This window comes from Pagrus major, chromosome 5 (genome assembly GCF_040436345.1).
Source record: "Pagrus major chromosome 5, Pma_NU_1.0".
NCBI classification, from domain to species: Eukaryota; Metazoa; Chordata; class Actinopteri; order Spariformes; family Sparidae; genus Pagrus; species Pagrus major.
In genome coordinates this window covers 21,984,712-22,001,226 of record NC_133219.1, presented here as the reverse complement: position 1 = coordinate 22,001,226, position 16,515 = coordinate 21,984,712, and the positions used below count along the sequence as shown (strand labels likewise).

The 16,515-nt window shown below is 40.4% G+C and overlaps 1 protein-coding gene across 1 annotated transcript in view; it reads left to right on the top strand.

Moving 5' to 3' along the window:
- The window catches only part of LOC140996123 (transmembrane protein 132C), a 202,207-nt gene that overhangs the window by 79,001 nt on the left and 106,691 nt on the right, over positions 1-16,515 (top strand). The window contains exon 4 of the mRNA XM_073466390.1: positions 4,681-4,821. Within this exon, the coding sequence (XP_073322491.1) occupies positions 4,681-4,821 (141 nt within the window). The remainder of the gene's footprint in view (positions 1-4,680; positions 4,822-16,515) is intronic.

Sequence of the window (16,515 nt, the reverse complement as noted above, 5' to 3'; positions counted from 1 at the left end):
TGAGAAAGAGGTACAATCTGCATAATTGAGGTAAAGGTACCCTCTGGGGCGTGTATATATATATATATATATATAAAAAAAAAAAAAACGACTCCAAAAAAAGATAAAGAGACATCATCACAATGACAGAAGCACATACTGCATTTAAACTCGCAATTGTGATTTAAAAGAGCAAAGGGAAACTTTATTCACAACGTAGCTTTTTGGCATAATGCCCTTTGCTTCTCCCCTCCATCGAGTCTTTTACTCTTTATTCTTCCGCTCGGAAAACTAGTGTTGAAGTGCCTATAAACAAGGCACTGCTCCAGAAAAAGAAAAGGCAAAGAAAATCAATTGTAATGCTCTGTGAGCTACTCAGTGGCCAACAGGAGCAGACTGTAGCTGTAAAAGTGTGTAGAGTATGAGTGTCAGCCAGGGAGCAAGGGAGAATAGATGGCCAGTTAATGTTTCTGGTGTAAAGTTTTAAGAGTATTACACTGAAATTGTCGAAATTCTTACAGATTCATAGATTTATCATGTAGATTTATTATTTTTTTAATCATAGAAGAAAATTAGATAGCAAAGGATGATATGTGATATGTGTAAATGCGTCTGCTGAGGCCTGTCAGATAGACTGTGTCACAGATCAGTCATCCAGTTTTGAGACTGAGCAGCATCATTGATAGAAAAATAAAGTAAAGATTGATCAAAACTGCGGTAGGTGAATAAGGCAAAGTGAAGTAGAGCGTGTGCGTAGGGAGGAGTTTTGCTTGTCTTCCCACATTACCTAAAAAAAAAAGCAGACAGACAGAGAAAGAAAGACACACAGACACTTGTCAGGCTCTGATGCTGTACACGGATCTGACAGAAGCAGCTTAGGGACGCAGCCTTGTCCATCATCCTGCTTGTTGACAGACGTGCACACAGACACACATACACACACAAACCAAGGTCCTGACAGATGCACCATGGGAGGACAGTGCTGCTGTGTTTTCTTACATATATGACTGTGTGTGTTTGTGTTGTGGTTAGGTGTGTTCATCGTCCAGGCATGCAAACTCAAAGTGTACTTTTTCTCTCAAACATCATCTTTGAATGTTAGAGATACACTGACACCTGCTAAAAGCTGCAGACTCACTTATGATTGAAAGCCCCACTTTCTTTTTAATTTAACCAACAGTACTTCAGAATTTTAGACCTGTCACACTACATTGTGATCCATTTACAAGAACATTCTATACCGAATGCTGAATTAAAAGTCTTTCTGTAAAAGTCATTAGATAAAAGCAAGAACAAAAGTTACTATGCCTACCCTGTCTGCTATGGCTTGATGAGAACATGACAGTTAAAGGGTAACTCCACCAATTTCATGCATTTCTGTGTAAATGTTTACAGGTCTTGAGGAGTACCACTGAATATCTGAAAAAAAATAATGTAAAGCCTTTTGTTGCTCCAGACTAGGCTGCATGTAATCTGATAAACTGCCTCCAGTGATGTCAGTCAGCTGCAGTTGCACTGTGGGTAATGTAGGCACCAGGTTTTGAAAAGCAGTCCACTCGTCTTGCATTGCACTCCTAAACAACAGTCAGTATCATTATGGACAGTTTAAAAACAAATGATCAAAACTGATACAGCAGCCATTCTTCTTCCTTTTGAAAACCTGGTGCTGTTATTACCCATAGTGCAACTTCGCCACTGGAGGATATTTATCAGATTACATGCAGCTTCCTCTGGAGCCACGAAAGGCTTTACGCCAGGTCGCGCCGGCAGCGGAGCAGAGCGCCGCGGCGCTACCTATGTGAACGACACAATTGATTAACATGGGCGCCGAAACGAAAATGGCTCCGCTCCTCGGCGCTTCGCAGCTAATCGCGGCGCTTCGGCGTCCTGTCTGAACCCGGCGTTATACTACTTGTTTTCTTATTTGCAGCAGTACTCCCTAACGTGTAAAATTAGGTGGAGTTTGTCCTAATATTTTATATGACTCCTTGCGCCACAGCAAGAGGTCTCTGGTCAGACAAATGCATTTATTATGAAGCGTTTGATGAAACTACAAATGTTGTTCTCTGGTGAGGACGGTCTCAGTGCAAGGAAGCTGCAGAAAAAAAAAGAAGCATGAGTGATTTGTACTTTCAGAAAATGGTCCAATTTAAATACCCTACAATTGCACAGAAAATAGGTATTTTCTGCTGGTTTTGACATTGAGATAATTGTTTTAGTTTTTGGTTGTCACTCTTCAGATAATATGCCGGCTGTAATCATTGGCAGTCGGTTTCAAAATGTTCAGTGACAGGCCTCTACTTTCTGTGATGGTGGTGCTTTGGGCTAATGTGGGCTGCAGTTTTACACATGTCACAATTTGGGTTCTTGTTTGGTTATGCTGCAGGATGAATTTTTAGATTTTGGTAAAATAAAAACAAAAAGCAAGAGCATTATTTGATATTACATTAACATGAACCATTGCTGCTGGAGGAGCACTGGAGAAGTTTTATTTATTCATTTCTTTTCAGTATGTTTTAATTATGATTTGTCTTTGCCACAACCTTGTCATTCATAAATCTCTTTGGGATTTCTCAGCCAGCGTTCAGCCACTCATGTCTGTTTCCCTCATGCTCCCTTCCTGTCATTCTTTAATTCACATTGTATCACCTGTTTTTTATTCTTCAATTTTTTACCACTCCTTACTCATTTATTTGCGTTACATACTTTTGTTACCACAGTCTGGGCGCAGGGAATTTCCTTTTTGAAGTGGATTATTTTTCAATTCTGGGCCTGGTTGAGGGGGAGGACAGGGTGAACGGGAGAGGGAGGGAGGAGAAGAAGGTGAGGTTGGGAGATAGAGGAGACAGACAGAGAGAGAGACGAAGAAGCAGAGGAAGCAGAACAATACCGGGGACTTTTCTGGAAAGTTAATTTTATGTAACTCTCAGCTGTTGAATAATAAAAGAGGAGTTTTTTGGGGGGACCGCCTGTTATTTTGTGCTGTGTTGCTGTGCACACGCGGGCACACATCACACTCAAACAATGTGTACACTGCCTTACTTGCATGACTACTTTTAAGCAATTCCACTCCTCCTTTTTTCTGCATTTTTCCTAACTGTAGCGCAGAAAAAACACACAACAAAGATCAACCAGGGAACATTTTTCCTCCTTTTATTTATATCTATCTATATATATATATATCTATATATATATATATATATATATATATATATATATATATATATATATATATATATATATATACACACACACAAAGAAAAATTAGTTCAGAGTGAAACAGAAAAGTGGGTTTTTGAGTTTTCACAAGAGAGTCGCTCCCTTGCACCGAAGCACCAAAACGCATCCTGATTGGACACAGCTCATGCATACTCACAGGCGCATACATACAATACATACGCAAACATATGTACAGAGAGCGTGGCAAGGGACCACCATGACACATTTGCAGGCAGTTTTCTGGCAAGACATGAAGCGAGGCAAGCACGAGAAAGTAATAATGAGAAAGGAGACAAAGAGGATTGGCAGTTTTTTTTTCCCCCTTCTGTGTAGAGGAAAAAGTTTATTAGAGAGTACATCTGTGTTGGTATTTGCATAGTCGTTTGCCAGAGACTGTTGTATGCGTGTTAATAAGAAAAGCAGTAAACAAGCTTGTGTGTGTGAGCCTATAAAGTGTGTTAATAAACTGAGGGAGGGTCTCGTCAAGGTGATAAATAGAACAAAACACACCGGGACGGATTAGGAAGAGCGAGAGAGAGAGGGAGCGAAAAGAAAATAAAGAGATTAGCCATAGGATGCCTTGAGATTGAAGGGGTGGAGGAGGGGCTGAGGGAGGGGTGGAGTAAGGTATATGGGGATGGAAGAGAGGGAGGAAGGAATGGAGGAAAGTCACAGAGGGATGGATAAGAGAAAGAAAATAAGTTTTAGGAGGAAAGGAGGATGAAAAAAGAGATGAAAGAGGAGACCTGGTGAGGCAAATAAAGGAGAGAAAGCATCGAGGGAATGATGAGGAAGGAGGAATAGAAAAACGGTGGACATCTGGAAGGGAATGAGGGGAAGGGAGAGGGAAGCTGGGAAGGAAAGGAAGGGGTATGGAATCCAATAGAAATTGAATCAAGCATGGTAGCAGGGAGAGTTGGAAATCATACAGATTAAAGAGAAAACGATGAGAGGATGAGATGGAGAAAGAGACCAGAATTAACAGAAACAAGACCCCAAATCACATCAGTCAGAAATGTTTCCTTCATTATTGCTGTTCTCATTAGCAATCACATTCTGTGTATTAGATATAATCTCTGGCTCAGCATAGAGCCGACTCATCCTCCTCGAAGCACTTATTCTGTTAAAAATGTTAACTTTCATAAGAGCTCCTCCTGTCACTCCTTTGTCTTCTCCCACCAAAAACATACCGTGGGTGGTGGCACCATGCTGCGTGAATCCATTTTAAAAGACATTTTGTACAAAGAGTGTGTGGCACGTATCAGGGATTAAAGAAAATCAGCGAGAAAATCGGGGCAGAGGAAATTCCAAGCGAAGCAAATTCAATTTTAAGCAAATTCTCCCAAACTGTCACTGTGACAGCTCGGCTTTCTCACCTCTTTTGTTTATGATGTGCTTGTGTGAACTTTAGACTAACCTTGCTTTCTCTCTCCTCCACCTGTCTGTCTCTCTTTCTGTTTCTTCCTGCATCCCTCTCTGCAGGGTGTGGTTCCAGTCAGGCATCAACTTCCTGGCTGTGAAACCCAGCAACCTCGTTGCGTGGGAGATCAAACAGGAAATGGCACCGGGAAGCAGTACGTTGGCAGTGATGTGTCAGAGAAAGGCCTACTCCACAGCAGAGAGGTAGGACTGAATCTCATGCGCTCCTTTTTTTTCTGTCAGCAGCTCAGTAGCTTACAACTTTTTTATTTTTTATTTTTACAGAGTTTTTGGTGGTGTATAAAATGTCTGGAGAGGTCTGTGATTGTTCTGTGTCAAGGGCATAAACTGTTATGAACCTAAATTTAGCACTGAGAGCATTTTGTAAAAATCATGTATGGTAGTGACAAATCATTTTTTCATCTTGCTTGAATTGTACAATGAATTACACATGTTCATCAATTTAAAAAATAATTTTATCAACTTGAGAAACATTCGCATTAATGACTTTGTCTCGATGAACGGTCACCAAAACCTGTAACTTAAACATTGTATAGCTGGTCTTGTCAGATAAATGTTGGTTTTGGTGATGTATGTTGATTGAGACTATGTGGTTCCCTGAGCAGTTTTTTTCATTCATAAACGTCATGTATGTAATTCATGGCACAACTCAAACTGGATCAACATGTATTTGTCTCTACTCATTGACTACTGAATACATTTTATTTCCGAAACACGGTCCCATGAGGTCCACTGGAAGGGTTGTGATTTCGGCTCTCTATGGGGGCCAGATGAGCAACCAGATTTGTTAGCTGTAGAATTACATGTAAGCTAGGTGTATGAATGGTAATGTTACCCAAACACAGTTTAATTTGTTTCACTATTGTCACATTCCAGGTATTAATCTTACATAGCCACAAGTAAATACCTTACCTCATTGCTATGCTTCCTGCAAACAGCTGTGAAATATTGTACAAAAAATAAGCAGCATCTTTCTTTAATTCGCTTGTTTAAAAAATTCATGTGCTATCCAGATCAAGATCTTTACAGCAGGAGGGTGCTTATTCTCATACCACTTTTGTCCACAGGGGCCGCCAGACTCAACTCAAATGAAAGCTCCTCGCAGCTGCTTTAAATTTGATTCTGGCCTACTTTTAATGTAACCTTTCTATGTATCTTCCTATCTTAAAAATCATTGGACACTGTAGATGATGTAACTGAATTGGCGGTGTAATATGAAAATCCTGTCTTGCCGTTTATTGATTGATTGGCTCTTGATTTTGACGTTTGAACTCCTCCTCTAACCCATAGATTTATGGACGTGTCTATTTTTTAGAAACATATTGAGTGTTGAATTTATAGGCTGAGGCTGTGGTATTACAAGTGCTCATTTTCCCTGTACACACACCTCGAGTATGTAGCACACATCCACACAGTGGGCTGACAACAAGCACTGGAAAGCACTGACCCGTCCGTCATGCTAAATTTGCCATTTACTTGGTAATTGCTCTGTCCTTGTATGGTTGGTTATGTTGCTGTGTGCGTGTGGATTTTATTTTCTGTGTGTGGTTTTTGTTTTGCTGCTGATGGGACGGGTGATCAGTACTTGACCGCCAGTGCATAGTTGTGACACAGCAATGATATAAAAAATAACAAAAACAGATTACATTTAGAACCAGAAGGTGGTGAGAAAAATGCTTCACTTATGAATTTAAAATCAACATAGCAGCAGGCAGAGACCAAGGTTAACTGGTCAGAGAAAAAGTGATTCAGGGACTGAGTACAAAAGGTAATGGCAGAAAAGCAACGCAATGCATGAGTAACAGGTAAGGAAAACACATTAAATGAATTAAAATAGCGCTGATGCTGGTTTGAGTCACACACTCTCACAGGTCAAAGCGAGCTCCAAGGACCCCACTCAAAGGATTTTAAACCAAATTGAGATATCTACAATATGTAACTGTTTTATGACTGTCAGCTTGAAAAAGAAACTCAGTAAGGCTGAATAGTTATTGTTAAATCTCTGTGGGGGTGAAACAAATCATGCCAGAAAAAGTCTTGGGTATTCTTGAAATGTCAACTGATGTATTTTTTAAATTTATTTTCTTTTTCAACAGATTCAGTAAATGGCATTTTAACTATGCTACATTAAAAGTGACTAAACAATGGTCTGATGGTGCGACAGGAATCATGTATCATTTGGTCACTAATGTACTGTTGCTGGACAGATGCAGGCTGAAGGCTGGGCAGACTCCCACTGGTATGGATGCTGTGTGTGCACATCTGTTTATGTGAAGATTCAAATGCAGCCCAGACAACACACACACACACACACACACACACACACAATGATACACATTGATACACATTGCTCAGAGTGAAAATACTGAATGCAAGGTTGAACATGTTGGCCAGTATGTTGCCAAATATAGAACACAGTATATATCCGTTGGTGTATGTGTGGGTGTCAGACAGCATCAGCTGTGTTAGCCATGGCTGGATAGAAAGCGATTCGACCAGTAAACGTGGATACGATCTAATCATTTCCTCCTCTTCTGTATGTCTTTATCTTGTCTTTTTGTCTCTCCCTTTTCACCTTATCTGTCCATCCATCTCTTTTTCCGACCTTGTGTCCAAGTGACTGGAGTGTCCCTCACTACCTCCATTATACCGCCTCTCTCTCCGCTGTTTGAGAGCAGTGCTGATGAATGACTTCCCATTGCATGAAACTATTATTGCAGGCCCCCAGCTCAATTAGCACCACTTAGCTAGCCGTTAGCCGCGTCTAGCCTTGACTGATGGACAGCATCAGCTGCAAAGGATAACCCAAATCTGGCATGGAGGGAAATAAAACTGATGACACAACAGCTTTAAGCTAATTAAGAGCATTAGACTTAAAAGTTTTCTTTTTTAAACTTTGAACTTTGAATCTTATTCTCAGTAAGTAAGGTACAGAATGCGTCATCATGTTCAGCATATTTGTTTTGGAAATCAAAGTTGTACCAAGAGTCAGACAACTGGTGTGTTTTCTAGCTTGGAACTGTTCTTTTTAGCTGTCCCTGGAATTAGCTGTAGCTATTAAGCTAACGTTAGCTAACATTAGATCCACAGTTGGTTGAAATATTGTCTCTGACTGTTTTTTTTAAATGTGAACCCACAATCAATTTAGCTTAATGCTACGTAAGACATGCTCCCTGGCCTTGGATGTAGACTTCGATTACAGTGAGTTGTAGCTGGACATCCCTACAATTACAACTTAGGTTGGAGCAGGTAATACAATGTTTAATCCAGTTCTTACTAGGGTTGTTCCAATAATGATAATGGTGCCTCCCACACGGCCTACAATGCTGTTATTCACAAATTCGATAACACTTAATTTCTTTCTCAGACATGGGAACCTGTTACATCCCAGCATCGTAATATACGCATGAATGCAACTTAATCAACAATGCAACATCTTTAACATAACATCCATTGTGGTTTATTAGTACACAGCTTTTAAAAAATAATCTGATCGGTACTCATACTCGGCATTATACACAAAGTTTAGGTTTCTTATTGGTCAGGAAATAATGGTATCTGTACGTCTCTCTGTCATACACTTTTTCTGCTGGGTTTTTTTGGTTTGGGATAGGCTAAAACAACATTCCCTCTGTGTATCGATTGAGAGCAATAGTTGTGCTTGCTAAGCTATGATTGGACAATTACTCTTTTGGGAACAAGGACTGGTGGGTACTGGTGAATAGACACATACATATAATGGATGGATTGGGATATTTCTTGAATGGATTGCTCATGGATTCATACTGTGTTGCACTTCAGTATGGCTGGTGAAATATTGAAGGCGTTTGATGAATTTTGGGATTTGCCAGCCATTGTAGCCTGAAGGCAAAGAAGTTATTTTCCCGGCCCGTTGTCATCCATCAGGATGGTGTTGTTTGAGGTGTTGCGATGGAGTTGACTCTAAACGACTGCTTATTTCCATGAGCTTTGGCACGTATCCATGTGGGGTACTTTTTTTTTCTTGCCCTGAAGGAAAAACTCATCAAAGTGACGTCAGGGTAAACATAGAAAGTGATGCTTTAGAAACCAGATTAGGATATAGCTCTCACAAAGACGTACACAGAGAATTGCAGATGCGAACGCTCACTCTTTCACATTCACATCCACTTACACACAAGCTCCTGCCATCTTCAAAGTGATACTATAAACAAAGACGTGCCTAAAAGCTCAGATTACGATGCTGCGAGCACAAATATATACAAGTGCATTGATGTGCACACATGGATGAATGCACAGACCTGCATGAACACACACACACAAACGAGAAGCAGGGCTGATTCAGTGCACTACCTCTGTGTTTCCTCCCTAATGAAACAGCAATGAAGACTGCAGGTGGGAGTGAAGCTGACATTTTTTACTACAGGGAAGAATCACACACACACAGACACACACAGACACACACACAGTACAGACCGTTGCCAGCTTACAACAGGCAAGATCAGAGGCTTTTATCAGCGACTGTGTGGGCGGGATGGCTAATTAAAAGAGCTGATCTGTATTAATCTCTAATGAGATATTACTGGTTGAGACATGAAACAGTGAGTGTGCTTTTTATATGAATGAGAGGGTGGGATTGATTACTACCTCTGACAATTAATCTTGTGAATTGATTCCTGTTACCTATTGTTACCCGATGATTTAATATGATCTGACACGATACGGTGTTCAGGGTATGCGTATAATGGGGAATGCATGGTGAATGGATGCAGTAATTAGAACCAGAGCGTGGGCTTTGCATTGTGTGTTTGAGTGTGGTTGTGCATGTGTTTATGGTCGTGGGTGTATGCATGCTGTTTTTCACATATAGTATTTTTGAATATATGTATGTAGGTTGACAGTTATCCGGGAAAGGGGAAAAAAAGAAAGGTATTGTTGAGCGTGATGACTGTAATTACTGTTCCACCATGACGTATCCCAGGAGACCGCCGTCATTTTTTTCATTAAAGCACCCTATTAGCGCAGGAGTTTGGATCAAAGCTCTCCTGCAGCTCTCATTTGTTTCTTTATTGATTTTGATTATACAGTAGTTATTCATTATTCTGTGTATTTCTCACTATTTGGCCATTCTGATATCATTTAGCTGTAATTACACGGCACCATCGCGCTGTGTTATTGACACTCTGCTTAGTTCTGCCTCCCTGCCCTTCTGCCGCTGTGTACCCGTGCTCTAAAAAATAAAATCTAATTAGGTGTTTGGATGTGCATGTGTGGGTCTCCTCTCCCTCAGAAGGTGCGATTGAGGCACCCTCGGGCAAGATTAGTCTGTTTTTGGAATTCATTTCGATTATTATTTTTTCAAGTTATTCTTTTTTTTTTTTGTCCCTTTCTTGCTTAGTATCATTTTGATACCATGTTATTTTACCGTATAATCCCGCTATGTGCATTCTATCTAGCAAATTTATTGTATTATTTATTCAATTTTTCATTTCGAAGTTGCTCTGCCTATGTAGTAGGCTTGACCTTGTTTTGTTTTCACTGTTGTTACTGATAGTGTTAGTCATTTCCACAGGCTCGTGGGAGTTCTGTCTCACTTGTGAAATTTGTTTCTCTTTTCTTCCCACTCTGTCTACAGACTTTGTTATGTTAAATAAATTAAGCCTAACAAGAAGTGGCACATGCTCAAGATGACCCCAGCACTGCCTGGTGGGTTATGTGAGGAAAATGTGCCATAGTTTATGACTGTGGCCGATACAGCCAGAATGGAAGCATTGCCCTATTTCATGATCATGATTAGATCGATAGATTAACAGTGCTAATGGGCCCCGTTCAATACCAGAACTGGGGTAATGCACTGTCCACACTTCATACAGGGACATGCTATTTATCTGTATGTGTGCGTGTGCTAAATAACATTGTTTTATAATAATCCTAAGCCCTTGCTTGCAGTGGCAGGGAAAAAAGTTCCATGTAATGATTTTAAAGTATCTCCTGAAATAGCTGAACCATCTTTATATTATACAATAGATTATACTGAAAGCACTGTTGAATTAAATCAATTAGTACAAAAAAGTACTTCAGCAAGTGATTTTCAGACTATTCTGTGCAACCTGTAACATTAAAAGAAGGTTTAAAAACTCATATTTTTAGACTTCCTCTTAGGGATTGAACAAAATCATGGCAGCAATTTTCCAGGGAAGAAGTGAAATTTTAGCATTTTAGAGGAGATCATCTTTGATATTTGAACGGTGAAAATTACCCAGGTATTAAAGCCATAAACTCAAGGTTTAAAGGATGTGTGTCATTTGCACAAAAAGCTTTTCATCTCCAATTTGTTAAAAACTGTTAAGATTTAAAGAGCAAGCATCCGTAGATATCAGATTAGCATAAGTCAATTTACCATATTTTTTGGAACCTCATTATGCTTTTTTGTTTTTTCTCCCTTCCCTTCAGTGTATTATACCGTTTACCGTTTATTATACCGGTTCTTTTGCATGTAAAATATCTTGGAAGTTAAAAAGGTCAAAGTCGGCAGCAACTGAAGCTCCTCTCTCCCACAGAAAACACTGCTCCTGAAACACCCCGTCAGTAGTCCCACCTTTTATCCTGTGACTTTGTGACATCACACTCTAGCACCATGTCTCAGATTTGCATGATTTGTGCCTAGTGGCTAGTTTGGCATGTAAGAATTGATTTAGCACAGCTGCTCTGTTGTTGACTGCAGTGCTGGGTCAGGCATGTGGGAGCTGACCAATCAGAGGAGACTGGGTATTCAAGAGGCAGGCCTTAAAGAGACAGGAGCTAAAACCGACCGTTCAGACAGAGTGGGAATACAGTGCTGCAGCACTGGACAGTATGAGAAAACTGATGTGTTTTTTGAGCATTGGAGCATATAAACCTATTGTAGAAGTTTCCCAAAATGAAATTATGAACCTGAAAATGAGAATGACATGTCTAATTATCTTCCACACAGATAAAAGCATTAATGAAAGCTTTGATTAACTGTCTCTTTTCACCTTGTCAGTGTTTACAGGAAAGCAAACACAAAGCAGACTTAGAGTCTCGGAAGACTTAGAATACACAACTTTGTGCTTAAAATAATTTGAGCTTATAGAACAATTTAATCCTCGAAAAACAAACATTCTCAGATCAAACTGTGACAGTGAACAAATGTTCTCATTTAGTTTCTAGTTTGTTATTTGCATCTTATTCAAAATTTGATTTGATGTCTATTTTTAAACAAAGTGACAGGTTGAACACTGCGTCGATGCATTAAATGAAATCGTTGGTGCTGCATTTCTTTCTTGAGCCCTGTGCAGCAAAACAAAACCCTTCTACAGTAATTACATCCTGTTTTGTTACTAAGCTGAGACACACTAACAACCCCATGTAGGCTGCTTCACTTCTAGGTACAAACTGTGAACAAGCACGTCTGATCTTACATCACTAATTAATAACTTTAGTGCATATGCTGGGTGCTGATTGAAATTCTGTTTAAAAAATCTTGAATGGGGACAGAAAACAACATTGTTTTTTGTTTCAACAGCAGCCATGAAAAATTAAAAAACTCAAAAATCCAGTTAGACCTGAAGAATTTTGTGCATGTTACAATTCTGGATCTATAATCCAAAGTAACAATGTAATCACACTCACCGAGTCCCCGATGTTTGTTTATGATAAGTAGAGTAGACATATTTGACAGGCTTGTTGCGAAGATTCCCTGCTCACGTCATATACTGTTCATGTAGCTCTGCATACGCACACACACGCGAAAACACACAAGAACATTTGCATATTCAGGAAAACGTGAGTGGATACGCACTTAAACAAGTACATGCAACACACCAACACACAAAAAGCAGTGACGCAGGTATACGCACATGTTGCTGTATTATGCATCATTGCGTGCCTTAACACATAGGTAAGCCAACGCATGGCATGAGTTATTCATCAGCACAAAGTCATACATTTCATAAATGTTATATTCACTTGTCATGGGTTATGCAGACACACACAGTGATGTGTGGAGGGCGGGACATCTGTCTTTATATCTTTATAGTGATTGAAATGAACACAGGCATGTTCACACAATCGGATGTTGTACAGTTTTCATTAACACAGGATGTGTTTCGGTTCTGACACAACCATACACACACACACGGTAAATAATGTGTGTGTTAAAAGATGCTGTGAGCCTGTACCTCTCAAAAGGATGCTTGAACTTGACTCACAAATCCAGCTACACACACACACACACGCAGGTTTGCGGTTTCACTTTTTTACGTTTGAACCTTAAATCCACACAAGACTAGGGAAAGATGCAGGGCACAGGGTTAAGTGTTGTATGGTTGTCGTTTGTAAAGACAAACTAACTTCACCGAGAGCTTTTGTTTGAGTGCTGGCAGTCTCCCTGGGATACACACACTCTCTCTCACACACACACACACAAACACACAAACACACAGCATAGACATGGGGCCAAGATGTCTGCAGTCTCTGTTGGCACACACGAGGATTAAAAACACAGCAGCGGGGAGGAATGAGAGAAAGAAAGAGGGTTGTCTGCCAACAAGAGGGAGAGAGAGAGAGAGAGGGCAGAGAGAGGAAGAAAGGGAGAGTCGAAGCGAGAGAGAGTTAACGGACGGAGAAATGGAACAAGAAAAATGAGAGAGAAAGAGGCCCTGAGAGCACAACAGTGTCGCTGTTGGTGTTTGTCCCTGGAGAGAGAAAAATGCAGAATTCCCTTTAGGTACTTACAGTCATTTTCAATCATTTTTGTGTGTGTGTGTGTGTGTGTGTGTGTGTGTGTGTGTGTGTGTGTGTGTGTGTGTGTGTGTGTGTGTGAGGTATATTCATATGTCATGTGTTTATGTTAAGGGCATGCATAATCAATTTGCTTGTGTTCTTCTACCTGAAACATGTTTCTCTGCCCCATCCCTCTAACCAGGGTCATATGACTTGCTCATACTTTATACTAAAGGAATGACTCTGATTCCCCATATGCACAGTCCTGGACTCATGTAGGACACATCAGTTAATGTCTCTCCTCATGAGTGCCAGATTTCCTGTCCAGCTAGTCTAGTCTACCTTACTTTTTTATTCTTTATCTGACTGGGGTTTGAGAGAATTATCGGTAATAGGCGCTGACCACAATTCTGAAAGAGCCTATCAGCAGTTGTGCTGTCAGCAGGTTGCCGTTTAAGGACAACTGGGTGGTGCTTAATCCTGACAATCATGCTCATATAATGCATAAATTGCGGGTCGAGTCAGGTTGAGGTGGTTTATCAATGCATATTTTTGCGGGTATGAGCAAACCCTGACTCCTGACAACATTTACACTTGCCAGTAATTTGGTGCCCTGCTGTTTAAGCCACGTGCCTCCATTACATATTTGTTCTAGTGCCAACACTGGATGTCTCTGAAATCTCTTAATCTGAGGTACAGCAGTACATTCAGATTGTTGATGGTCTAATGTGTAACATTCTCTTCAGCCCAGTACATAACTAGCCTACTCAAGCACTGTACATTGCAACAGAGTTATCACATTATGATTCTGTCTGTGGCTGTCTTTCAGCATTGTTTAAATGAGGGAGTAATCTTCTGTGAATCACAGCTGAGCTGGCAATGGAGCTCTTAGTCACTAGTAAGGGAAACTCCAGTTATTTCTAAGTTAAATGACAATGGGGATTTAATATAGTCAGTTCACTGCAACAATATGCTTTTGAATAGGCACCAGTGGGTGTGTGTGAGGGAATTTGCATTGTATTTACCCCTTAAGTAACGGCAAACTTTATAACCTTTAACTCCATCAACCTTTCAAGTTAATCACAATCCTAAACCAAATACTGATGCTTTAGGTTGGCATCCGACTTGAGCTGCCAACCCAAAGTGTCAGTATTTAAGGACCTGAGGATGAGAGTCAACAATGAACTGTCTTTCTCGAGGAAGTGTCACCTCCATCATCAGGTGGTAAAATGATGATTAAATCATCTCATCTTCAAAGTCCAACCTCCTGATAACTTTATCGTACCTTTAGAAAATAAAAAAAACATTTTGGTTTGTATCTCTCCAGCGTGCAGTGCAATTTTTAACAGCAGTCCCCTAAAATTGCCCAACTTTATCACTTTGCTCTCCCTCCCACTCTGCTTTTCCATATCCCGACATCAAGTATATTAGAAGGGTTTTATGTACTGTATTTCAACACTTCAATCTCTGAGTATAGATTTGTCCCTGAAAAATAAAATTGCAAGGATAATAGTGCAAGTGCACACACACACACACACACACACACACACACACACACACACACACACACACACACACACACACACACACACACAAAGTCTGTGGGGTTCCTTTAACAGAGGAGCAGAGGAAATGACCATCCCAGTGATAATAGTGTGTGTTTATCGCTCTTTCCTCCTTTTCTTCCCTCCCTCTTCTCTCCTCCCTTGATTGCACAATACAGAATTGAGGCCAAAAGTGTCTCTAAATGTGCTTACATGTACACATATACTCTAACAATGTGTTTTGGTTATAGTGTATTGAAGCATCACAGATGGTTTTCTTCCTCCTCTATTTCTATTTTTACACTACTGTCTGTTTTTCCCAAATTTCCCATTGTCCCCTCTTTCCCCTCTTGTGCTAGATTGCTTACAGATTGACTATTCTGTTTTCTGTGCTCTTATTTTCCAATTTCAGTTCCACTCAAGCGTATTTGGCTTGCAGAGGTCGATGACGCCGTACCGTCCTTGTCTTTTTTGTCCCTTCACATTGTGACACTGAAGAATAGTTTGGATCTGAACGAACATTTCATTCTCCCTCAAGTGTCACCTTTTTTTTCTTTCTTTTTTTTCTGTTTTTTTGTTGTTGGAGCTGAGTTTGTTGGTGAGAGCTGTAAAGATGTCCAGATTTTAAAGCTGATAAACATCAGCAGGGCTTTGACAAGAGAGGTGAAAGAAGGAGGAATTGAGAGAGGGCAATGTGAGTGAGCGTGGACTGAAAGGGGACAGAGAAGAAGAGGAGGAGGAGGAGGGAGGAGAAAGTATGGCAGGAGGGGAGAGATTAAGGGGGAAAGATGACAGGAACAAAAAATTGGGTAGAAAATGTTAGAATGTAGAAAAGAACATTAATGGAAAGAAAAAATAAATAGTTTTGTGAGGCAGAGGAGGAGGGGTGGAGTACTAGAGAAGCTATTTTTCAATATTGTTAAACTTCAGGGTTAGAGCTAAGTTGTAATTTATTTTAGAAGTATTTTAGTCATTGGTAGAAAATCTCTTCCCATCCTGGTAGCAATCAAAAAATCAAATGGTAATAAGGTCATTCAATCATTTCAACCCGGCCAAATGAAAGGAAAGCTTACCTGTCTACCTAGGTCTGCCTTCCCATGCGATCTTTGCCCAAGCACTCATCCCACATGACCGGAGTCTTCAACAAGGCCAGGCGTACATGATACTAACAGTGTAAGCGAGCTAGTTGCACAAGAATAACAGAGACACTACAATATTTCTCAATACTAACATTCTAGCTTGACAGTGGTGAGTGCCATGTTCATTGTTTATGTTCATTATTATAAAATTAGGTTTTCTTACATGTGAACAAGACATCAGGTAGTAGGATATAGTTAGCGATGGCGACGATGTGCTGGACAGTACACAGCCTCTGGGCCAAACAATGTTGTCCAAGTAGGACAACGAACACACCCCAGGCCAAAGAACGAGTGAGCCATTGGGGAGCAACTCAGTACCTGCTGATCCAGTAAGCACATACCCTCAGAAGTGAGCAGTAACAGCTGGGCCAGGTAGCCTATTTGGACTAAGGTATGTTTGTGATTGCTACATGACTGCCGCGCACACACATCCCCCAGCGAGAGCTACATTGCAGGTAATGTAGTCAGGC